Below are 23,834 nucleotides of genomic sequence, written 5' to 3'. Positions count from 1 at the left end.
AGCACAGTATAAAAACACCTTTATTACATTTCGAAAATCCTACACGTGTGAAAAAAAAAGCAAGATCTTGGACACCAGACTGGAGGCGGGACATCTTGACATCTGGGCGCCGTCCCGACCTTTCCCCTTTCACCTCTTCTTGAAGCCGTACTTCTTCCGCTCGTAGAAGAGGTCGGTCTTGGAGCTGCCCAGGTTCACGATCTTCGGACAGCCGTCTCTCTGCGGGAGGGAGCAGAGCAACGAAATTAGATTCATCTTCGGTGAAACAACGGCTGTGAGCCCCTTTGTCCCGCCTGGGGCAGGAGAACGACTTCACTGGACCAGCGGGTCACCCGACGAGGAGGCGTTAACCTGCGGGATGTTGACTCTGCAGGACCAAGGCTGCTGACTGCCGTCTAGATCGATTGATCACATGACACTATTCCAGTGGGAGGTCAGCGGTTCCCAGCCGCTGTCCAGGAGGAACAACCGTCTGCTGGTTTTCACCCAAGCTGAGCTCTAATCTCCTGCACTAACCGAGGACTAAACCGATCTGCATGTATTAGACTTTTCTATAACTCATATCTGCGGGCAGTCCTGAGTGTGACAAATACCCACTTCAAGGGTCTTTTCCCAGCAGCTTCAGCACACAGGACTTCACCGATCCTCTCTTCAAATTTCTTGCCAGTTTCTGACTCTTACTAGCTGATCTGTTGATGATGCACAGACAGTCTGAATAAAACTATCGGACACGCCCACACGGGGGTGTGACCCCATAATCAGACACCTGCAATTAGCTTTTTTCTTCCTCTCACAGGTGCAGTGGGTCACATTTCAGCACACCTGAACGAGGGAAGTTCTGTTTCTCAGAACCTGGCACATCACACATCCCCCTCCACCCTGTAGGGGCTGAGAGCACATTCACATACATGTACACCCCAGACAGAAAACTGAAATCACTGAGTCTGTGATTAAGAACTCAGCTGGAGAAAAACCCACAGAGCACAGAGGCTCCTTAATCTCGGTCCTGGAGGCCAGAAAGACGACTCGAACCTGTGAAGAGGGAAGCAAGCAGGCACGGGGCAGGACAGGGGGAGGGCAGGGGCAGGACAGGGGCAGGGGCAGGCGCGGGGCAGGCGCGGGGCAGGACAGGGGCAGGACAGGGGCAGGACAGGGGCAGGACAGGGGCAGAAGACCTGCAGACCCGGTCTCCAAGGGGCGGGAGGATGCAGAGAGCGGGCACTCACGTCTTTCTCCTGGATGGTGCACTCCTTGCAGTAGTAGGCGTCCGAGACCCCCGGTCCCCCGCAGATCACACAGCGGCCCTGGTAGGAGCCATAGTTGCACTCGTCACAGATCCGCACCAGCGTGCAGGGCCGCACATAAGAGTCACAGATCACACACTTCCCATCACCTGAGAGAGAGAGAGAGGGGTTAATACAGACACTGACTGGACACTCCAGTACATTAACACTGCACTGAGAGAGAGGGGTTCATACAGACACGCTGACTGGACACTCCAGTATATTAATACTGCACTGAGAGAGAGAGGGGTTAATACAGACACTGACTGGACACTCCAGTACATGAACACTGCACTGAGAGAGAGAGGGGTTCATACACACACACTGACTGGACACTCCAGTACATGAACACTGCACTGAGAGAGAGAGGGGTTCATACAGACACACTGACTGGACACTCCAGTATATTAATACTGCACTGAGAGAGAGAGGGGTTAATACAGACACTGACTGGACACTCCAGTACATGAACACTGCACTGAGAGAGAGAGGGGTTCATACAGACACACTGACTGGACACTCCAGTACATTAACACTGCACTGAGAGAGAGAGGGGTTCATACACACACACTGACTGGACACTCCAGTACATGAACACTGCACTGAGAGAGAGAGGGGTTCATACACACACACTGACTGGACACTCCAGTACATTAACACTGTATTGACCTCTCTGTCAGTGCAGACACACTTACTAACTTTATTGTATAAGATATTGAGAAAAATTATATATCTAAGAAAATAATTTGGTGAATTGTTTCTTTGGCCACACAGGTCGTAAAAAAAACTATAACACACTTGCCCCCCCCAGCCAAGAAATTTTAATTCTGAAACCCTCAGTCTACAGATTTTCCCTCATAAAACACTAAGGTCACATAAATTTAGTACTTACATTTTTCACATAATCTTCCAATGGCTGCAATGACAGGCAAAAATAAATTAGAAAGAAATTAGGACTCATTATCTGTGAATATTAGAACTAAGCCCAGCAATAATAATAAAACATTCCTAATTAGCCACGCGAATCATGATTTAATTACCATCTGAGTTATAGTCCACTAAATTACAGTGAAACTACTTACTACCAACATTCATACATTATTCCAATCATTCCAGGACAGCTTACTGACGGCTGTCCTTTCAGGGTAACACGGTGCTGTAACTCGCCAATGAGCACCGTGCCTTCCCCAACAGCAGAATCAGACATAACTTTCATATTGTGTTTCAAAAGTGGGTTACAGCAACACTCGCTAGCAAAATACAATAAAACACAACGACACTAGTATCTTGGTTCGGGATTGACGTTATTATAGAGTGTCCTAGGCAGTTTTTACAAAGTATTTCGTGTTACTAAACGGACATACCCGAGCAAGGACCTACTCGTTCAAACTTTAAACCGGCGCCCTGCGATCACATTATAAAGCATGTTGCCGCCTACATTCTGGGCATAGTAACTAAAAGAAAAAGAGTTGTTTTTAAAAAGGAGCTCCCGTTCTTACCGACACCGGCTTGTTTTCTACAGAAGATCAAGTCAGGATGATGTTTAGCCATGTTGAGCTGTAGACAACGGCGCTGTGGCGCGTCTCACCTTTCACCTTTGAACTCAGCGTTGACCCTGTAGATACGATATATTTTTTTATTAGTTATTTCTACCTTTTCCACTTGACTGCGTTTTCTAAAGAAGGCCGCACCACCTTTTGTTCACAAAACCGTCTACAATTTCTGCATTTTAAGATTTTTATCTGGCACGCGATCTTTCATGCGTTTCCCGTAGCAACCAGCTCACATTTCTCCTCGCATTAAAATATTTTAAAATATTTTTTGTTTACTAAGAAGTAAAAAATGCTGCTTATCCCTTTTGTCCTGATTATGCTGCTTTTGTAATGACGTTCTGAGCGTTTAATAAAAAATGGCTTGTAAACTTATCCTGGCAGTCGACTACAAACAAAAATGTTAATATGATTGAATACCGTGTGTAGACGGACATATTTCCACAGATATCATCAAAAATAAATTTTATAGTATTCGAGGTACTATTTCTTTTCAAAAATGACAAAAAAGAAGATTCGAACATTAATATTTTATCTGTCTGCTAGGACACACGTCAGCCCCCGAGGCTATAAAATCGAGTGGCTCGACGTCATCCTCATGCGACACATCTTTGTCAGTGAACAAAATGGCGTCCTACTGTCTAACCGTCAGCCGGCTTCAGGTGAGTGAACTTGAAATAACTCGTATTCCTTTATTAACCGCGACTAGGTCTTATGGATTCCGATGAGAGTTAGCCGCATACGAACGTGGAAGAGTCGGTCTGGAGGGATGTTATTGTTAGGAAATAAAAAGAATGTTAGAACCGTTGTCTCCCCCTCCTGACGTTAGGTCACGGTGTCCCCGTTGGAGCCTTGCGTGTAGCGGGCGATAGTCTGTTATTGCTGTGTAACGGGAAACACGGAGTACGGCTCAATGAAAGGAAAACCACGGTTTAAATGGTTTTCACATCTGTCTAGCCCCGGGTGTGCCCGAGAAGCACCAGGAATGTCTCTGGGGGCTTGCAAGGTGATCGCAAGGTTATTGAATTTGAAGTGCGCACTCCGAGCGTTTCTAACGGTGAACGCTCGTAGATCTGGATCTGGGGCGGCATCCGCATTGATATGGGTCAACCTATGTCAAAATACGGGCTACAAACCGTCGGCACTCATGGTGTATAATCGCATTCGGCGACGTGTCGAGTGCTTTAATTTGCTTTTAGGTCTTTTGTGATACCAAAATTAATGCTTGGCTTTGATTATTGATGAAGGTGCATTGTTTGTCTCCTTTTCTGATTGTTGTTTTGCTTGCCACTTCATTTAGCTCGTGATAAATAAAGTACATGAATAAAAAATAGCTACAACCTCGGACCCACGTTACCAGGTTTCAGTAGGATTCAGTCTTATGAGCTGTTTTAATAGTTTTTATTTCATGTCGTTTTTATGTGCTTTGTGTGGATCTGTCAATTTGACTTGTTTTCCCCATATTGAACAGATTTAAGTGTTACAGATTGCTAGCTCTTCTGAGTTTTTTTTTTGTGCAATTTATAATCCGTTAAAAAAAATAGTTTTTAAAATGAATCGCAGTCCCGTTCCACAGCAGGGCGCTCCACTCCAGGGTTTAGCAGCTGCAGGCAGGTGCTGGCACCTTGTTCTGAGTCAACTGGTGTTGAGTTAAGTGAAGTTCAGTAACGACCATGTTGGGTTTTCTGCCTCGCTGTTGGACCCACGGGGTTCTGTAAGTTGTAAAACCCGAAACCTCTCCCCCCTCCTGGTCCGTCGCGCGCTGTCGGCCTCTGCTCGCGCCTCGGTGTCTCAAGGGGACGTCAAGGTGACGCCGGTGCCCTCTGTCTCGGTGTTGGGTTACACTGCCAGCCCTGCGTGTTTACAGAGCAGCGAGCTCATTCCATCAGATGCACTCGACATGGTTTGCAGTTTTAATTTACGCGGCCCTGTTCCTTGGTTTTAAGCCCACTTTGCTCATGAGTCCTGATCTCGTCGTGACCCGTACGCAGACTCTCTTCATTGCTGGCGGTCAAGGCATCCCCAAGGTCTTAATAAATTAAAGTTGACCAGGGTAAAAGGACGAATCCACCTCTTGACACTGCAGAACCTGTTGTCTGCTTTTATTCCTCTGCCCCCTTGATTGTGTTGCTCGTGGTTAACAGACTACTGTGTGAACATCACAGCCGGTAATACATTATTTATTTATCCTTACTGATCATGTTTTCCACACTTTTTGAGCCACCCAGAAGGTCTTTGGGGGAATGTGCATTTCTCCTCCCATATCACAGCTCTTTGCTCCAGTATGCAAGTTAAGACGTTAAGCCTCTGCAACCAGAGTCACAGTCCCAGTCCGGGATGAGCCCCTACAGCCAGGGTCCCAGTCCAGGATGAGCCCCTACAGCCCGGAGATCACAGCCAGGGTCCCAGTCCAGGATGAGCCCCTAGTCTGTTTAAACATGATCTGGGAAAAAAACTCCTGGAGCTGCCGAGTCTGTGCATGGAACCAACCGTGGAAAGTGACTGCTCTGTGTGTGCTGTCTTCCCAGCATGCCCTGGGGCAGGGCGCGCGGCGGCTGCACGTGACGGCGGCCTTCAGCGCCAAGGCCAAGGTGTCCATGAGCCGCTTCGAGCCCGGGAGCTACATCGACTACGACAAGCTGCACCGGAACATCAACATCGTCCGCAAGAGGTGAGAGTCGTGCCCACCTGGGGGGGGGTCAGGCTGGACCCCCTTGTGGGTCCCTGGCGACGCCGCCCTTTCCTGCCCCGTCACGAACGTGTCCTTGTGGGCCTCCTCCCCCTCCCCAGGCTGGACCGGCCCCTCACCCTCTCCGAGAAGATCGTGTACGGTCACCTTGACGACCCGGCGGGGCAGGAGGTCGCCCGCGGCCGCACCTACCTGCGCCTGCGGCCCGACCGCGTGGCCATGCAGGACGCCACGGCGCAGATGGCCATGCTGCAGTTCATCAGCAGCGGGCTGCCCACGGTCGCGGTGCCCTCCACCATCCACTGCGACCACCTGATCGAGGCCCAGCTCGGGGGCGTGCAGGACCTGCAGAGGGCAAAGGTCAGCAGGGCGGAGGGAGGGTAGGGGGAAAGAGGCTGGGAAGGAGGTCTTCATCTTCCGTCGTCAGGTACTGCAGGAAGGCAAGGAGAAGGGGAGGGGGGGATGGAGTGAGTGGGAGAAGTGTTATTCGGGTATCGGGACCTGTATGGGGGGGTGTTCACGTGGGGTGTGCTTTGTCCCTGCTGTGGTTCTTTACAGGGGAGGGCGAAGAGGTGAAAAGCTAAACTGTTTCGCTCTTGTCTCTCTGGTGACCCAGGAAGTGAATCAGGAGGTGTATAACTTCCTGGCCAGTGCTGGGGCAAAGTATGGAGTGGGCTTCTGGAAGCCTGGCTCGGGAATCATCCACCAGGTAAATCTCACATGCTGTTTTTTTTTAAATATATATTTATACACTCTCTCTGCTTTCTTCCACTGACGTTTCCACTCTCTCGCCCCCTCGCAGATCATCCTGGAGAACTACGCCTTCCCCGGCGCGATGCTGATCGGCACGGACTCCCACACGCCCAACGGGGGCGGGCTGGGGGCCGTCTGCATCGGGGTGGGCGGGGCCGACGCCGTTGACGTCATGGCCGGGATCCCCTGGGAGCTCAAGTGCCCCAACGTGAGTGATGTTCCTCTCCTCCCCGCCCCCACAGGCCGCCCGGCAGCCCTGTCTGTCCGCTGCCGAACCACTCCGTCCGGGGCAGGAGGGTCGCGGGGGAGCTGGAGACACACCCCGGACAGGACACCCGTCATCACAGGACTCACGCACACACACGCACAGAATCCCAGAATCCAATTAACCCACCAGCATGTTGGTGACCCCGGTGGTCGATAGTGGCAGGCAGGTGGGGGTGACCCCGGTGGTCGATAGTGGCAGGCAGGTGGGGGTGACCCCGGTGGTCGATAGTGGCTGGCAGGTGGGGGTGACCTCGGTGGTCGATAGTGGCAGGCAGGTGGGGGTGACCTCGGTGGTCGATAGTGGCTGACTGTGCCGGGGCCATCAGCTCTCTCTCTGTCTCTCTCTGTCTCCAGGTGATCGGCGTGAAGCTGACGGGCTCTCTGTCGGGCTGGACCTCGCCGAAGGACGTGATCCTGAAGGTGGCCGGCATCCTGACCGTGAAGGGGGGCACGGGCGCCATCGTGGAGTACCACGGGCCCGGCGTCGACTCCATCTCCTGCACGGGTGAGAGGGGGCCCGGCGGGCCGTCCCCAATCCCATCCCGGAGCTCACAACCGATAGTGATAATTCCTTACACTTCCACTGCACTCAGAGCGCTGTACCTGGATGGGATGGAAACCTCACTCTGGGGCATAGCAGGGGCATCGCAGAGCTCCCTACAGCATGTCGACCCGCGCTGTCGATGTGTGTGCGTGTGGCCGCAGGGTCAGTCTGATGAGAGACCTGCTCTCTCTGCCTCTCTCAGGAATGGCCACGATCTGCAACATGGGCGCCGAGATCGGAGCCACCACCTCCCTCTTCCCCTACAACCACCGCATGAAGACCTACCTGGAGAAGACCGGCCGTGCGGGTCAGTACTGCTGCTGGGGGTGTCACCTCCTCTTCCTCCCCTGTCCCCTTCGTCTCCTGGCGTCTCAGTCTAATCCACCCCTCCCCCTCCCCTTCTCAGAGATCGCGGCGCTGGCCGATGACTTCCAGGAGCACCTGGTGCCCGACCCCGGGTGCGAGTACGACCAGGTCATCGAGATCAACCTGAGCGAGGTGAGGCCCCGTGCGTGCTCGTGACGCTGCTCCCAAACCCAGCCCAGCAGACCCCTGCAGAAGGAGGAGCAGGTGAAGGTTTGCTCCACGCTGAAAGGATAAGAAAGTAGACGTGATGTTTCAGCTGTGGGGCCTTCTTCAGGTGTGCGACGTGTTTGTGCTGAACAAGGTTCCACGGCCAGTACATCCCCTCTCTTTCCATTCCCTCTCGGCGTGGAATAAACCATCGCCTGTTCCTTTGCAGCCTTCATACATTGACACGGTTACCCGCTCGAACCTCTTTGGAGTAAACACGACTATAGCACGCCAGTGGGGCAGCTGCAGGGACCTGCGTTTAAAACTGAGAACAGGAGGCGGGTCTTTACGCAAAGGGAGGTGGGAGGGTGTCTAAGCCTCTGACTTGCTCACAGTCGCAGACAATCGCTCTTCCTGCAGTAAACGAAGGGGTGACCGCAGGAGGGGTGCAGGGTTATGAGTCGTTAAAGATTCCTGGAGTTTCAGTCCGTGGGCCTCGTTATTCTTTGTGTCCGTTAACCCCAGGTGTGAAGTTCCCCCTCGGTCACCCACCTCCTGCTCTGTCTGTCTGTGTGTCTCTTTCTCTCAGCTGAAGCCCCACATTAACGGTCCCTTCACCCCTGACCTGGCGCACCCCGTGTCGGAGGTCGGCGCCGTGGCTGAGAAGAGTGGGTGGCCTCTGGAGGTCAAAGTAGGTCAGTGCTCGTGCTCGTACCCGGACGCTGGGCTCGGCGGGGAGCTGCTGTTTAACGAGGGGTAAACCAACACGTTCCTTTCGCCTGCTGCTGGCAAGCTGTCGGGCTCCCAGAAGTCCCTGGTTTTTCCACCAGCGAGCTGCGCTCCTGCTGTGTGCTGCCTCCTCCGCTGGGGGGGCCGGGGGGGGCGCTGACAGAGCTGTCAGGGGTGTCGGTTTGCCTGTGGAGGTGATTGTCGACACAAGCCCCCCCCACTTCCGGATTTTTTTTTTGGAGCGAGGGATGGACCTGAAAGGATCCAGTTCCCAGAGAGGTTTGACCCAGTTCGGGTTTTAGAATAGAAACGAATTGAACGAGGAGCAGAGTAGAAATGCTCAATATGTACTCTGTGCGTCCCGCAGATGTACCTGAGAAACCTGCAGCTCGCCTACAAATGTGACCTAACTTCCCTGATAAGCCTGTCCCTGATCAGACCTGACCTGGATCACACCACTCTGGGGTCTGGGGGTCTGATCCGGTTCCCTGAACTACAGTGATGTTCCCCAGCTTCTGCCTGTGTGGGAGAATCGGACTCGCTTCCCCATTCCTCCGTACCTGCGGCACGAGCTGTGGATCGCGCCGGCGGTCCGCCCCGCGCCGGGCCTGGCTCACGAGCCCCCTGTGTCGCCCTCAGGTCTGATCGGCAGCTGCACCAACTCCAGCTACGAGGACATGGGCCGGGCCGCCTCCCTGGCCAAGCAGGCGCTGGACCGCGGCATGAAGTGCAAGTCCCAGTTCACCGTCACGCCCGGGTCCGAGCAGATCAGGGCCACCATCGAGAGAGACGGCTACGTGAGTCGCTCGCCGTGATCGCGGGGGGCTCGTCGGAGACAGGCGGGGGAGGTTATGCAGATCTGCTGTTCTCTGTAGACCCAGGAGCACTGAGGTACTTAGTGGTGGAAACTGAAGCTTTTGTCATGGAGGTTCTTCAGCAGAAGAGCAGCAGCCTTTCCTGAGCTCTGTACAGCCCAGCAGGACAGACACACAGTATAGGTGCAGGTGATAACAAGACGACCTTGTGCGGTGTCAGCCTTTCCTGCGCTCAGTGCACTCAGCAGTGAGGCACTGGGACAGCCCTGCAGGACAGACACACTCCTGGGGCTGCCCAGCTCTCAAGTACAGCACAGGAACAGCGGTTCATTTCCCAGTGAAGGGTTTTGTCCTCTTCTTCGAGGTACGACTGAAGTTTGTCTCGCTCTGTAGTTGCTTTGCTCTGCTTATTTGAGGTCGATTACTGTGTGGAGGGAAATCCCAGCTGCAGCTGTTAGCCCAAGTCAATTTTGATCTCTCTTTGGTACAGACAGTACAGGGATTAAGTGGTAACCATGAAGCAGCAGTATAGGAACCTTGATTATGCGCAAGATGTATATGCATCTGACTTCACTTTACAGCCGTCAGAAAGAGGAGTTGTACAGTGGAGGAGGTTGTGGTGGTGATACCCATGCTTGCGGTGTCGCGTGGTCGGTGTGCAGCAATGTCATGCTCGCCGAGCTGCAGCGATGCCATCATTCCAAATGACGTCGTCGTCGTCGTCCCCGGAGACGTGGCAGCAAAGCCACGACGTCAGCGGAGTCATGTGACGTGTGTGACCTCTGTCCCTCTGCCCTCAGGCCCAGATCCTGAGAGACGTGGGCGGTGTGGTTCTGGCCAACGCGTGCGGGCCCTGTATCGGACAGTGGGACAGGTAACTGTGGAAAGGCTCACCCCCACGCCTGTGTCACGAGCTGTGTGAGGCCCTGCTGTGTACACCTGGACTGTCATTATAGCTTTATTCAGGGTTCTCTGGTGTGCTGACATGAACTTTGACAGGGGGTGAAAGTCAACCCCACGACATACTGTTTTGGCCCCCTTGATTCTCGGGAGGATCCCTCTCCCTGTGTCCTTCCCACTGGAATTTGGGAAATTCGTCCCCGCACATAGTAGCAATAATAAAAAAAAAATCTTATTTTATATAGTGCCTTTAAAAGCAACTTCCAAAGCATTTAGCAGAAAAGTAAAAAAGGGAGTTAAAACAATGGAAACTGCAGTAAGAATCGGAGATGAAACTGGCACAGAGAAACAGAAGGATTTAGAATGTTATTAGAAGATGCAAAGGTGCAGACGGACACCAGTCGGATTAAACCCTTCTAAAGATGAAGGTTTCCGTTCGGGATTTGAAAGCGCTCAGGGAAGGTGACTCTCTGATCTCCTCGGGGATAGAATTCCAGAAATCTGGGCCGTAGCAAGACGAGAACCTGTCGCCCATAGTCTGTAGACAAGCCTGGGGGACAGAGAGGAGACCAAAGTCGGACGAACGAAGGTCATGAGTTTTTGCAGCCTTCGTGAAACCGGATAGGAAGCCAGTGCAAGGAGTCCAGGACAGGAGTGATGTGATGACAGGGTCAGGGTTCTGGCTGCCTGATCCCGGACATGCTGCGGGATTGTTCAGCCTGGATTGAGATACCCTAGCGAGTGGGGCGTTGCAGTGATCGATTCAAGATGAGACGAATGCGTCGCTCAGCGAGACGGGGGGGGTGCCCCGATGTCCTCCTGATCTCTCTCTCTGTCCCTCTCCCCCCCAGGCGGGACGTGAAGAAGGGGGAGAAGAACACCATCGTGACGTCTTTCAACAGGAACTTCACGGCCAGGAACGACGCCAACCCGGCGACCCACGCCTTCGTCACCTCTCCCGAGGTACGGGGCCCCCGCAGCGACACCCCGATATCTCCCACACCCAGGGACTCCAGCGCTGCTCCTGCAGAGCCCCTGTCCAGTTAGTCTTTACAGGTCACCCTCAATCAGGATTCTCCAGTCTTGGTCCTGGGGAGCCCCAGTCCAGTTACTTACAGGTCACCCTAAATCAGGGGTCTCCAGCCCTGGTACTGGGGAGCCCCAGTCCAGTTACTTACAGGTCACCCTAAATCAGGGGTCTCCAGCCCTGGTACTGGGGAGCCCCAGTCCAGTTACTTACAGGTCACCCTAAATCAGGGGTCTCCAGCCCTGGTACTGGGGAGCCCCAGTCCAGTTACTTACAGGTCACCCTAAATCAGGGGTCTCCAGCCCTGGTACTGGGGAGCCCCAGTCCAGTTACTTACAGGTCACCCTAAATCAGGGGTCTCCAGCCCTGGTACTGGGGAGCCCCAGTCCAGTTAGTCTTACAGGTCACCCTAAATCAGGGGTCTCCAGCCCTGGTACTGGGGAGCCCCAGTCCAGTTACTTACAGGTCACCCTAAATCAGGGGTCTCCAGCCCTGGTACTGGGGAGCCCCAGTCCAGTTAGTCTTACAGGTCACCCTAAATCAGGGGTCTCCAGCCCTGGTACTGGGGAGCCCCAGTCCAGTTACTTACAGGTCACCCTAAATCAGGGGTCTCCAGCCCTGGTCCTGGGGAGCCCCAGTCCAGTTACTTACAGGTCACCCTAAATCAGGGGTCTCCAGCCCTGGTACTGGGGAGCCCCAGTCCAGTTACTTACAGGTCACCCTAAATCAGGGGTCACCAGCCCTGGTACTGGGGAGCCCCAGTCCAGTTAGTCTCTAACATCTCTTCCTAAGCTTCAGGAGCTCCTGCTTTCAGGCCCTAGTGAAGGTTTCTCTCTGGTGAAGGTCGTGTGATCTTTAGATTCTATGATGTCACATCAGCCGGTGACTTAAACTGTTACCGATCATTAGAAATGCGCAGTTTAGTGGTGATCTATAAAACCTGCTGGCCTGAGGCTCCCCAGGACCGGGGTTAGTGACCCCCGTACTGTCCCTCTGTGCTTAGTGACCTGTACCCCACAGGACTGGGGTACAGGTGCTAAGAACGCTGGTACCCCCCCCATACACTCTAAACGTGCCCCCACAGTCTCCTGCCTTTGCCCCCAGCCCCGACACCCCCCACCGTGATCTCCTCTGCCTCTGTGTCACCCTGAACCAGCAGCCCCCCACACTCATGTGCGTTTGTGGGGCTCCCTCCCTCTCTCTCTCGGGGGCAGATCGTGACGGCCATGGCCATCGCCGGCACGCTCAAGTTCGACCCCGAGCGGGACTTCCTGACGGCGCCCAGCGGGGAGAAGTTCAAGCTGCAGCCGCCCACCGGGGACGAGCTGCCGGCCCTGGACTTCGACCCCGGCCAGGACACCTACCAGCACCCCCCCGGGGACGGCAGTGGGGTCACCGTGGACGTGAGCCCCCAGAGCCAGCGGCTGCAGCTGCTGGAGCCCTTCGACAAGTGGGACGGGCGCGACCTGGAGGACATGCAAGTGCTCATCAAGGTGAGGGGGCCGCCAGGGACACCAGGCCGGAAGGGAGTGGGATTAGGGATCGGGTGGGCGGGGAGGGATGGGAAGTGGGATTTAGGGCATCAGGAGGGGGGCAGAGGGTGTCAGAGAACGCAAGCTGGGAAGGGTGTGGGATTGGGGATTGGGGATGGGGGCAGGGGGGGAGGGAAGCCGGGGGCGCAGACAAGGAAGGAAGTTGGTTTGGGGATCGGGAAGGGGCAGAGGACAACCAGGGTTGCGGGCTGTGAAGGGTGCGGGATTGGGGATTAGGGGTAGAGGGCGGCCAGGAACAACAGGCTGGGAAGGGTGCAGGATTGGGGATTTAGGATGTGGGGGGCGGGGGCGGAGAGGGTGATCGGGAATACCGGGCTGGAAGTGCTGTTCCGGGTCGGACAAAGGTGGAGGGGAGGAGAGATGGGAAAGATGGGAATGGGCTGGGAAATGTCCGATTGGAATCGGAAGGGGGAAGAGTGAGATGGGATGAGGGCGTGGGGGGTTATGGTCCTGAGAAAAAGAGGGGAGGGGAGATGGGCCCAGGAGGGGGTTAAAGATCCTGGGAGGTGGGGGGTACAGAAGAGGGGGTGATAATGTCAGAGCGACAGTCTGGGGGTGTCAGGGGCAGTACATGCATCAAGAGAGAGGGAGTTGGATGATTGCAAACGTCACTGTATCCCCAGCGTCTCTCTTCTCTCTCTCTCTCACCCCCACAGGTGAAGGGCAAGTGCACCACTGACCACATCTCCGCAGCCGGGCCCTGGCTCAAGTTCAGGGGTCACCTGGACAACATCTCCAACAACCTGCTGATCGGCGCCATCAACATCGAGAACGACAAGGCCAACAGCGTCCGCAACCAGCTGACCGGGGAGTACGGGGGAGTGCCCGACGTGGCCCGGTACTACAAGGTCAGTGTCTGTCCCTCTGTCCCCCGCCGCACATGGTCAGTGTGCGTCTCCGTGTCTCTGCCCTGTGCTCTTCCTCCCGTCTCTGTGTCTGCATCAGACCGTCAGAACGTGCAGCGGTACTGACCCTAGCCTTCTGTCCGTCTCTCTCGCCCCCTCTAGAAAAACGGCCTGCGGTGGGTGGTGGTAGGCGACGAGAACTACGGCGAGGGTTCGAGCCGGGAGCACGCCGCCCTGGAGCCGCGCCACCTGGGGGGCCAAGCCATCATCACCAAGAGCTTCGCTCGCATCCACGGTACGAGCAGGGAGAGAGAGCGTCTCTCTGCGTCTCTCTGCGTCTCTCTGCGTCTCTCTGCGTCTCTCTGCGTCTCTCACTCTCTCACCGTGTCCCCCCCCAGAGACGAACCTGAAGAAGCAGGGCCTGCTGCCTCTGACCTTTGCCGACCCTGCCGACTACGACAAGATCCGCCCCGACGACAAGATCTCCATCATGGGCCTCAAGAAGTTCGCCCCTGGGAAGGTAGGAGAGGGAATCCCATGTGAATTCCCTGTCCTGGCGATATGGCTGCCCAGGTTGCTTACTGCTCACAGAGGTATTGATGGACCTCTCCTAGCTGATGATGTGACAGTCTGTCAACCAGGCGGCCATATTGCCTAGGTACAGAATGACAGTATTACCATGTAGGCTTGAATATTGGAGAATCTCTGATCCATCCCTTGCTCTCTGTCTTGGCTACATGTTCCTTGAAGTTGGTCTGAGACACTCTACCCCACTGGCCACTGGACCATTATGGGGTTCTCGGTGGTGGGGTTGGGGTGATCCAGTGGGTGGATGTAAGGGACCTCTCCTGTGTGTGTGTTTCAGCCCCTGAAGGCTGTGGTCAAGCACAAAGACGGCAGCCAGGACACCATCCAGCTCAACCACACCTTCAACGAGACGCAGATCGAATGGTTCCGCGCCGGCAGCGCCCTCAACAGAATGAAGGAGCTACAGCAATGAGCAGGAGGAGAGGCTCCCACACACACACACACACACACACACACACACACACACACACACACACCCATCCATCCATCCATCCATCCATCCAGGGAAGGGGGGGACTGACAGTCCATGCCACGCCCCTCACACGCCAAACCACACCCACCAACACTCTGCATTTGGCATTCAGACACAACTACACGCACACAGAACACAACCGCTCGGGCAGGTGTTACAGGACAGAGAGACTGGGCGTGGGCGGGGCCAGAAGCAGAACCCACTCCCTTCCTCCACAGCAAACCAATGCACTTCCAGGTGGCATTCAGACATTACTAGATGCACCCAGAATACACAGGTGGAACAGGCGTTATTGTTCACGCACACTGTACTGAAATACTGTCCCAGACATTACTGTACTCGTATAGCCTCTGAACCTCAGTAGTGATGACTGTACACTCCTACGGTTTGTCAGGCTTTCTTCCCCAGCCTGCGTCTCAAACACAGCCTTTTAGTTCTATAATTAATGTACACTCTTCACTGGAAGCTGCATCAGCTGGGTGAGAATCGCATCCTCGCCCCTGCTCACTCCCTCTCGCCGTTTCTTCGCCGAGCCGCGAATCGGTCAGTAGTGGCGATGGCTCGGCGAGGACCCGGCGGCCGCGCTCTCCGCCGGGCGCGGTGTTGATCGCACTCCCGCAGCCCCCGTGTTCGAGTCCTTGTGAATCTCGCCTCTCGCCTCTGGCTCTCGGAAAGGGGCCGGGCGTGGACACTCCACGAGCAGACGGGCGTGACTTGCAGCTTAATTGATGGTGGCTTTGCATGCGTGCAGCTGCACGTCACCTTTCGTTTTCCTGGTTATGAGTGGTCAGATCCATGCTCCAACACTTGTCCTGTCCCAAGGGGTCCCACACACCCAACTTTCCTGAGCCGTGACAGTTGTATGGCCTGGTAGATGGGCCCGACCGTCTGTGACACAGTTCAGAATTGCTGGAAACCGTTATTTAGTAACATAACGCACAAAGCAGAGTGAATCGGACACACACAGGGCTTTGTGACAGGAGGGCGATGGAGAGACACTCCCTGTGGGCTCGGTGTAGTCTGTTCACAAAGCAGCATTAACGTTGGCCTTCGAATCCTGTCTGTCTTAAACTGGAGGACAGACTCGCCTGGCCTCACTATATAAAGATCACTCTTGGATTGTTTTCGCATTGAACAGCAGAATAGTGTGCTGCACAACAAAACATTTATTCGGTTAAAAAAACTCCAAGCAGCCATCTTAATGAAGTTATTCAAGGGTTTCCAGGCATCTGGAAAGCCAGGCATTTGGTATTAATTGTGGTAGAGAATTTAAAATTCAGCTGTTGTCAGCTCAGATGTGTGTGCAAGACAAACTGTAGCTATAACCCGCATGTTGCGGTAAACCTCTTATGTTTGTGTGGTAACTAGGTCATTCAGATGAATTTCAGATTGCTGCTACAACACGTGGAATGGAGAAATCTCTCCAGGCAGCTGCTGACCAGGATTTGTGCCTGTGCGCTGTGTGCTGTGATGTCTGAATGCTACAGGTCCTCTGTAACTCCAGTGACCTGCGCTGACCTCTACACCCACTGCTCCGCGTCTCTCTGTGCAATCGGACCGGTACAGAGTTCTGATGGATCTTTGCTCCTGTGAAACAAGGAACTGAATCGTGACAAATTTGCGAAAATGGGAGGGATGGGTACCCCCATGGTTTTAATCGAGAGCGGTTTTCCACAGCCACACCGAGACTGAATCGTCATAATCGTCCCACAGCTCTGCACTTGAACCACAAAACGCCTTTTTGTTCTGACCTTCTTTCTTTTTTTGTAATCAGTTTCTGTTTAGGGATGAAATATTTGTTTTTCATGGCCTGCCTTCGTAGCATACTCGCTTTGCTAAAAGCACATTGTGATCTGTGATCATTCGTTTGTAACCTCTGGGAGTTCTCGGGCACACAGAGCTCGGTAATTGTTTAAAATGTCTGAGCCCCACTGTACGGCTAATATGCTTTCTTCCAGCGATTGAGGTGGTCTTCATGAGTCCTGGTGTAACCTGGACTCCACACTCACCCAGTCACTTGTACTGTGACAAGTCTCTCAAGGTGCAGTGGTTGACATCTGTGGGTCTCTCAATATATTACTGTACGGTAACAAAACGGCTCCTTTTTGTTAAACTGGTGTCAGGTGTCTGGGCTACTGCTTTGCTGACTTTGAAAGAGAAGACTTTTCTGCTTCTGAAGCTGCCGACTCATTCATCTGGCTTTCCTGTAAATGGATCGAGATGCGAGTCCTTCAGCTCGTATTAAAAGGAATGAGCATTTGTGTTTTGCATGGCTATTGGCTTTTTGTTGACATTGTGAAAAGTTGTAACTGAACACTTGCTGAACTTGTACCTGTGACATCCGCAGGGATTGAGCTTCTCTTTTAATGTCCGCGTGGATCTCCCACTCCCGAAATTCAGTATGTTTAACTGTAGCACTTAAACCCTGAGATGGTTGATTCTCCTGATGTCTGTAAAATGTGCTTAACTTTCTCTTTTTCCTCCACCTTAAAAACAACAGATTTCTTACAAGTAGAGGAGAGAAGGGCTCTGGATATATGCTGTTCACAGAGATCTCGAAATAAACTGACTTCCTGTTTCTTTCAACTGTAATATTAATGAAATATTTATCAGTAAAATAAAAGATTTTTATTGTGGAGGACTAAACAAGAGTGAGGAGTCTTTTCTTTCGGTTTAAACCAGTCCCAGTCCACAAGATCAAGCAGAAGTGATAAAACACACTTGGTCCAGTTAACTCAATGAATGGCTCAAGCTCATACAAGCCCCTCACATGCACACAGCAGGTGCACTGGTTTAGGTGTGTCCCAGACTGTACAGCTCCTCAAAACCAATCCAGTGTTCTACTGAATCCACCCATTATGGGCAAGCTGCCTATTCCTGGTAAGATTCCCAGCTACCTGGAGCTCATCCTGGGAGCTCAAGTGATTCAGGACTACACACTGGATTGGGGGGTCAGGCACAACTGAATAGTTTTTGCTATAGCCAGTGCCTCTAGGAAGTCCACTTGCCCTTTCCAAAGTTACACATTTTGTGGCCTAACAGCCTGAAATCAAGACGCCTTAAAGATTAATTTACTTGACCTCTTGTTCACGTTGTAAGAACACTGCTGTGTGTTACACCAAGTTAACAACAGATTCTAAAACACTTTGAAATGGAGTCGGTAAGTGTTTACAGTCCTTGGTGACAGCAGACTGCAAATGAGCTCTGGTGTAACCAATAACCTTCCAAATCGCATAAGCTCATTAGCCTTCTTCTATGTTCATCTGTACTGGTTCTGTTTTCAGAATAAAATCAGCTATTCCTGCAGGTTTCCTCTCACTGACGGTGTCCTGGGATTATCCTGTTTTGAGCAGTAGTCAGGACACCAGGATTAACACCCCTACTTCTACCAAAGAGATTTTTTCACAGCATCTTTGTACAAACTGTCAGACCAGTGTCCAGTTCAAAGCCCAGTGGTGGCCGCGTCAGTGAATGACACCCAGCTGGTGGTACTGGCCTGGATTGCTTAGTTTCATCATCATGATCTCATGGTGTGTTCTGCCGAAACAGTAATGCGCGTGATGTTCTCTGACAACAACCTACAGTTATTAATGTACTGTACTGTACGTCTTCTCCTGGTCTAGGAGGCGCAGTAGATAAATGGACAGGAGCCCCTTTCGGCTCTCATGCGGTCCTGTGGGATCAGAGAACAGTTAGACGTGCTTCAGGTTCAGGAGGCTGTGTGGACAGTGCAGCCAGCGAGCGGCTCCTGTAAAACACTAACATCAATCATTCCCCCCGTATATACACACACGGTAAATAAGAGCGGTACACCATGCATTACTGCAACGTCCTACCAACCACCTCTTGCCGTAAAGTGTAGCGAGCGCGTCGTAAAGACGACTGCGTGTGACGACAGGCCGGGTTGTAGTACCGACAGAAACTGGCGTGTGTGCAGTAGCCTAGTGTTGGTTAAACGGAAAACGTGATTATACTGCACTTGTAGGATTCGGCGTTATATTGTGTAATCCGAGACAACTCTGTAACAGCGAGCAGGTAAAAGTGAGTTTTAACCTTCATTGCTTTTTACTGAAACAAGTGCGGTAGTGTTTTTTTCACTCAGTTTATCATCGTTAGCGTTTTGTCATTACTGGTGTAAACGTTCCTGTTCGGACGTTGGTTTTGAGCTACCAGGAAGGATATAAAAGGTTAGTAAAGTATCGAATCACGCTGTAGGATAAATTCGACTTTCTGACTGCGGACAACGAAGGTAACCGAAGCGAAGCCCCACGTTTTCTCGTCTGGTAATCAGGAGGTTATTGATCTCGTCAGAGGCTTCTTAACACGTCTGGACACCACCTTCGGACAAGACTCGAGAGCTACTGTTCCTCAACCTGTCCAGCCTGTGCAACAGGGTAAGAACTGGAAAGACTGTGATCTCTTTTGTCACTGAACTCTTTCTAGTATAGTACGTACTGTCAGGACATTATCTGTATACCACATGAAGATATATGACGTTTAGAATATTTGTGTTCTGCAACACAGTGAATGGTTAATGTGAGTAAAAAGCTTTTAGATTTCGGTCTATGCTTCAGCGTTTCCTTTAACGCCTGTGTGTCCCATCAGATGTCTTGCTGAACTAACGCTCGGACCAGTTGCACATCGTTTTGTTTCACTTTTGTGTTTTCGGTCTGTAACTGGAGATGTTAAGGTTTGTTATGAAGTCGCCGGCTTGTGCAGGACTTCACCAGCAACCTCTTGCATGACCGCAGAGCGAGCTGAGCTAGCCCAGGGCTCGGCCGGTCGCCGTGTGATGTATTGGAGAGTGCTGAGCCCTGGTGCAGCGGGGGGGGGGGGACACAGTCTGGCACTTTTACACGCGTGTCGAAAAGCGCTGCAGCCCGCGTGAGCTGGGACGTGTGTGATGAGGGGTCCTGCGTGCCGTGGCAGGAGGCGGGCCCGGGGCTGTCGGCGGCTGGTCTTCGCCCGTCCTGCGCAGGAGCTCTCCCCCGTCGGCCCCCCGTCTCGGACCGTGCGCTGGAGCCGGGATGTTCGTGGTGGTGGAGATGGTGGACACCGTGAGGATCCCCCCGTGGCAGTTCCAGCGGCAGCTGAACGACGCCATCGCGGAGGAGCTGAACAAGAAGCTGGCCAACAAGGTGGGGGCGAGACGGAGCGAGGACGCGCCTCCTCTCCTGACACGCAGAGACGGTGATACCGACCCTCTCAGGGCCTGCACTGACAGAGAGAGTGCGAACATCTTCATTTACTCACTGTTCCTAATAAAGTGGCCACACCCCCTCACCCGCTCTGCTGACACACCACAGTGCATTACCAGTGCATGACCCTGAAGGAGAGGCAGTGATACAGATCCACTCACTGCCCACATACTGTAGTGTGCTGCCACTGCACTGAGCCTAAGAGAGAGAGAGTGCAAACATATTTAATTTCCTGAGCTGTTCCTAATAAAATGGCCGCACCCCTGCACCCTCACAGTTGACATAACACAATACGTTACTAATGCACTAAGCCTGGAGGAGAGGCGATCATACAGACATGCTCGCTGCCCCTGTGCTGCAGTACACTGGCACTGCACTGAGCCTGAGACAGAGTGTGAACATCTAACTGTTCCTAATAAAGTGGCCACACCCGCTCACCCTCTCTGTCTGCAGGTGGTGTACAACGTTGGTCTGTGTGTCTGTCTGTACGACATCACCAAGCTGGAGGACTCCTACATCTTCCCAGGTGATGGGGCGTCCCACACTAAAGGTGAGAAAACTCTCCTGATCTACAGTAGGACCTTCGAGGACAGAAGCTGCCTCATGATCAATAATACTTGGGAATCTATTTCTTAGTTTCTCGTCGGAGCCTGTGCTGATATTGCAAACCCTTCCCAGCTCAGTCCAGACATAAATGTTGTTTTAATATTTGAAATGCGACCTTTATATCCAGGACCAGGGACTCTGTTCCTCAGGGCTGCTGGGCTTGTGTTTGTAACACGCTGTAGCTGTCGGTGGCTGATCTGGTTGCTGGTTGAATTAAACTTTGTGTGATTTTATTTCATGATCTTTAAGAAAGTTGATTTACAAGGCAGTCGGTTCAAGATACAGTGGCTATAAAGGCTCCCTGCACATAGAAGTGTTGCATTCCTCCAGTCTGTTGTTTAATTGGAGCTCACACGTGGGCTTGTGTGTGCTGGAAGGAAAGCACGGAAAGACGATGATCATCTTGTAGGAGCAGCAGACCCCTCGAGATTGCATCGTCTCTGCCGGAGGGTGATTTCAGTGTTTTCTGGGACCTGATCCATGCTGGGATGTCAGCAGTGTGGAAATAGGCATTGCTTGTGGGATACAGGAAGTGAAGTCGGGAGGGAGGTATTTACCATTACACTGATGAAAAGGTCTGGTTTGGTCAGCTGTGGGCTGTGGTGCTTGTTCTGTTCCTGCTGGCTGGCTGACTGTCTGTCTGTCCCGCTCTCAGTCCATTTCAGGTACGTGGTCTTCAAGCCGTTCCTGGATGAGATCTTGATCGGGAAGATAAAGTACTGTAGCCAGGAGGGTGTGCACGGTGAGGGAGGTGTCTGTCTGTCTCTCTACCTGTCTGTCTGATTGTCTGTCCTTCTGACTCTGTCTCTTGTCTGTCAGCCAAGACTCAGCTGCCTGTCTGTATCACCTCTTTGTCAGTCTACATCCCTGTAAATTGTCAGTTTAAAACAAGCCGAATAAATGCAGAAATGCATCAAATGCAGAAAAGTGTGTCTATAGGAAGCCCTCTGTGTCAGTGCGGTGTGTTGTCAGTGCGGTGTGTTGTCACTGCGGTGTGTCTGTGTCAGTGCAGTGTGTTGTCACTGTGGTGTGTCTGTCAGTGTGTTGTCACAGCGGTGTGTCTGTGTCTGTCAGTGTGTTGTCACTGTGGTGTGTCTGTCAGTGTGTTGTCACAGCGGTGTGTCTGTGTCAGTGCAGTGTGTTGTCACTGTGGTGTGTCTGTGTCAGTGCAGTGTGTTGTCACAGCGGTGTGTCTGTCAGTGTGTTGTCACAGCGGTGTGTCTGTGTCTGTCAGTGTGTTGTCACTGCGGTGTGCTAATGCACTGTGGTTATCGTGTGTTTTAACCCCCTGCTGTCTCTCCCTGTGTTTCAGTCACTCTGGGGTTCTTTGATGACATCGTTATCCCCCCAGAGTCCCTGCAGCAGCCGGCAAAATTGTATCCTGCTAGCACTCGTGTCTTACTGTGAGAGAGTGGACAGTGTGGGGTGGTGAGGTGTGTGAGAGAGAGTGGACAGTGTGGGGTGGTGAATCTGACCGCACTCAATGACAGGGGAGAGGGACATGTGTGTTCTGTCCCTTTGGGCCTATAGTGTGCAGTGTTGCAGTGTGAGTGTGCATTGCACTGTGTTTTAGTGTGTGCGTGTGTCCGTGCGTGCGTGCGTGCTTGTGTGTGCGCTTGTGCGTGTGTGCAGGGCTGTGCGTACTCCTGTCCAGCCTGTGTTCCTTGACCTGTCCAGCGATGAGGCCGAGCAGGTGTGGGTGTGGGAGTACGAGACGGACGAGGGCGCCCACGACCTCTACATGGACCAGGGGGAGGACGTCCGCTTCCGGGTCGTGGACGAGGTCTTCGTGGACACGTCCCCCAGCGGCCCCGTCACCGCGCCGACCGAAGCCCCTGGCACCGCCACCACCGCCGGCGCCGCGGACGAGAGCGGCCAGAAGAAGGAGGCGCCCTACACCCTGATCGTGAGTGTGGGCGGGGCCGGGGCGCCGGGGGCCGGAGGGGGCCGGACACACTGACACACGGACACACACCGGGGGAGCCAGTCAGCCCCTCAGGCTTGTTCCAGCGCTCACGGCTGACTGAGCTGAGGATCGCCCAGTGCCTTCCTGGAAGAGGACGACTGGGCAGCTTGTTCCCACTTCCACCACCCTTTGTTTAAAGAAGTGCCTCCTGTCCTGACCGCAGGGTCTCAAAATCCATCCACAAGATATTGGCTTCAACAGCAAGGCTGGCCAGCTCCAGTCAGTTACTGTACATTACTGATGCTGTATACACAAGCAGTGCGTATCTGTATACTCCAGGTGTGCAGTGTGTGTGGATGGTCTGTGTACCCCAGGTGTGCAGTGTGTGTGTGTACAGTCTGTATACCCAAGGTGTGCAGTGTGTGTGTATATGGTCTGTATACCCCAGGAGTGCAGTGTGTGTGTATATGGTCTGTATACCCGGGATGTGCTGTTAGTGTGTGTATATGGTCTGTATACCCGGGGTGTGCTGTGAGTGTGTGGGATGCACTCTATCCCTCTATCCTTGTATGTCAGAGTTGTTTTTCTTTATTTCCCGTCCTCTCCGTGTTCCAGGGGTCGATCAGCGAGCCGGGCCTGGGTCTGCTGTCCTGGTGGAGCAACAACTAGAGTCACAGACACACAGGACGGAGGGGTGGAGACTCAGAACGGACTCGCAGCCAGAGCTATACCCCTGGCAGAGCTCACACCCGATCAGTCTGTGTGTGTGTGTGTGTGTTTTACCTGGCTGTCTCTGTAATGAACTGAGTGCCTTGGGCGGCACTGAGCAGTCGTGAGACCACAGCGCAGGGATGCAGCAACTGCAGCCGGACAGGAAGAGCTCAGTCTCGCGGAGCTGAGTGACTGATTAAACTGTGACTGAGCTACTGCGACTGCGTGGGACACTGCCGCCCCCTGGTGGTGAGAAGAGTCAACAGCAAGCAGCTCGGCTCGTCTGTAAATGGCGCTGTTGCTGTAATCGACAAGAATGTCTAGTTCAGAGATCACTTAAAAGAGCTCTTCAGTGGCAGAGCTTCTTTCACAACCCGTTCTGGGCGGCACGACAGACAGACAGGCCCACAGATCTCTGCAGCCTGTGATGAACTTTTGCTTTGGGTGCTGAAACAATAAACGAGCTGGTGAGCAATGAAGAGGGATGTATTTTTTGTCGCTGCTCCCAGTTTTGGTAGAGGAGCACCCCGTTTGTTTTTACTGGGTCGCCAACAGGGTCCCCCAAGTGAAGGTGGGGTTTGTTAGAGTTGCACGAGCGTGTTCAGCTCTAGAAAGAAATCAGAACGTAAGAACAGTTGGGAGGCCATTTGACCCATCAGGCCTGTCCGATAGTCGACAGGTGACCCCGGGATCTTATCAGTTTGTCAGTAAAAAGCTGGGACACATGTGGAAACTATATGGAACTGTATTTAGAACAAGAAGGCAATTTACACAAAGGGTGGTGGGAGTGTGGAACAAGCTACTCTGCTGTATTGTTGAAGCCTATACCCTGATTCTTTCAAGAAAAAGCTGGTTGAGATCCCTGGACCAATTAACTACTATCAG

At 53.0% G+C, this 23,834-nt stretch overlaps 3 protein-coding genes across 8 annotated transcripts; 2 read left to right on the top strand and 1 right to left on the bottom strand.

Annotated features, from left to right (window-relative positions):
• Window positions 1–2: 2 nt before the first annotated feature.
• Window positions 3–2,931, bottom strand: phf5a (PHD finger protein 5A). Its single transcript, XM_088929917.1, has 4 exons — window positions 2,783–2,931; window positions 2,176–2,199; window positions 1,227–1,393; window positions 3–219 (listed from the first exon to the last, which is right to left on the bottom strand). The coding sequence occupies exons 1-4, from the start codon at window positions 2,832–2,834 to the stop codon at window positions 130–132; spliced, it is 333 nt and encodes a 110-aa protein (XP_088786043.1). The 5' UTR covers window positions 2,835–2,931; the 3' UTR covers window positions 3–129.
• A 454-nt stretch (window positions 2,932–3,385) lies between these two features.
• Window positions 3,386–17,174, top strand: aco2 (aconitase 2, mitochondrial). The gene is made up of 17 exons (XM_088929916.1): window positions 3,386–3,495; window positions 5,362–5,504; window positions 5,624–5,882; window positions 6,139–6,231; window positions 6,325–6,483; window positions 6,897–7,047; window positions 7,289–7,393; window positions 7,493–7,584; window positions 8,189–8,294; window positions 8,968–9,125; window positions 9,944–10,017; window positions 10,895–11,006; window positions 12,285–12,563; window positions 13,280–13,471; window positions 13,631–13,763; window positions 13,867–13,988; window positions 14,334–17,174. The coding sequence occupies exons 1-17, from the start codon at window positions 3,460–3,462 to the stop codon at window positions 14,466–14,468; spliced, it is 2,349 nt and encodes a 782-aa protein (XP_088786042.1). The 5' UTR covers window positions 3,386–3,459; the 3' UTR covers window positions 14,469–17,174.
• Window positions 17,175–18,434: 1,260 nt separating this feature from the next.
• On the top strand, window positions 18,435–23,424 carry polr3h (polymerase (RNA) III (DNA directed) polypeptide H). 6 transcript variants are annotated; one of them, XM_088931225.1, is made up of 8 exons: window positions 18,435–18,569; window positions 18,840–18,922; window positions 19,458–19,666; window positions 20,180–20,276; window positions 20,988–21,074; window positions 21,645–21,708; window positions 22,010–22,238; window positions 22,854–23,424. In XM_088931225.1, exons 3-8 carry the CDS (start codon window positions 19,556–19,558, stop codon window positions 22,905–22,907), a joined length of 642 nt encoding a protein of 213 aa, XP_088787351.1. In that variant the 5' UTR covers window positions 18,435–18,569; window positions 18,840–18,922; window positions 19,458–19,555; the 3' UTR covers window positions 22,908–23,424. The 6 variants fall into 6 exon arrangements, with proteins under 6 accessions (XP_088787351.1, XP_088787354.1, XP_088787356.1 ...); XM_088931228.1 differs by having other exon boundaries at window positions 18,443–18,715; window positions 18,820–18,922; XM_088931229.1 differs by having other exon boundaries at window positions 18,445–18,563.
• Window positions 23,425–23,834: the final 410 nt, after the last annotated feature.

Source organism: Atractosteus spatula, chromosome 13 (assembly GCF_055471065.1).
Source record: "Atractosteus spatula isolate fAtrSpa1 chromosome 13, fAtrSpa1.hap1, whole genome shotgun sequence".
NCBI lineage: Eukaryota > Metazoa > Chordata > Actinopteri > Semionotiformes > Lepisosteidae > Atractosteus > Atractosteus spatula.
This window is presented reverse-complemented; position numbering and strand designations above follow the sequence as displayed.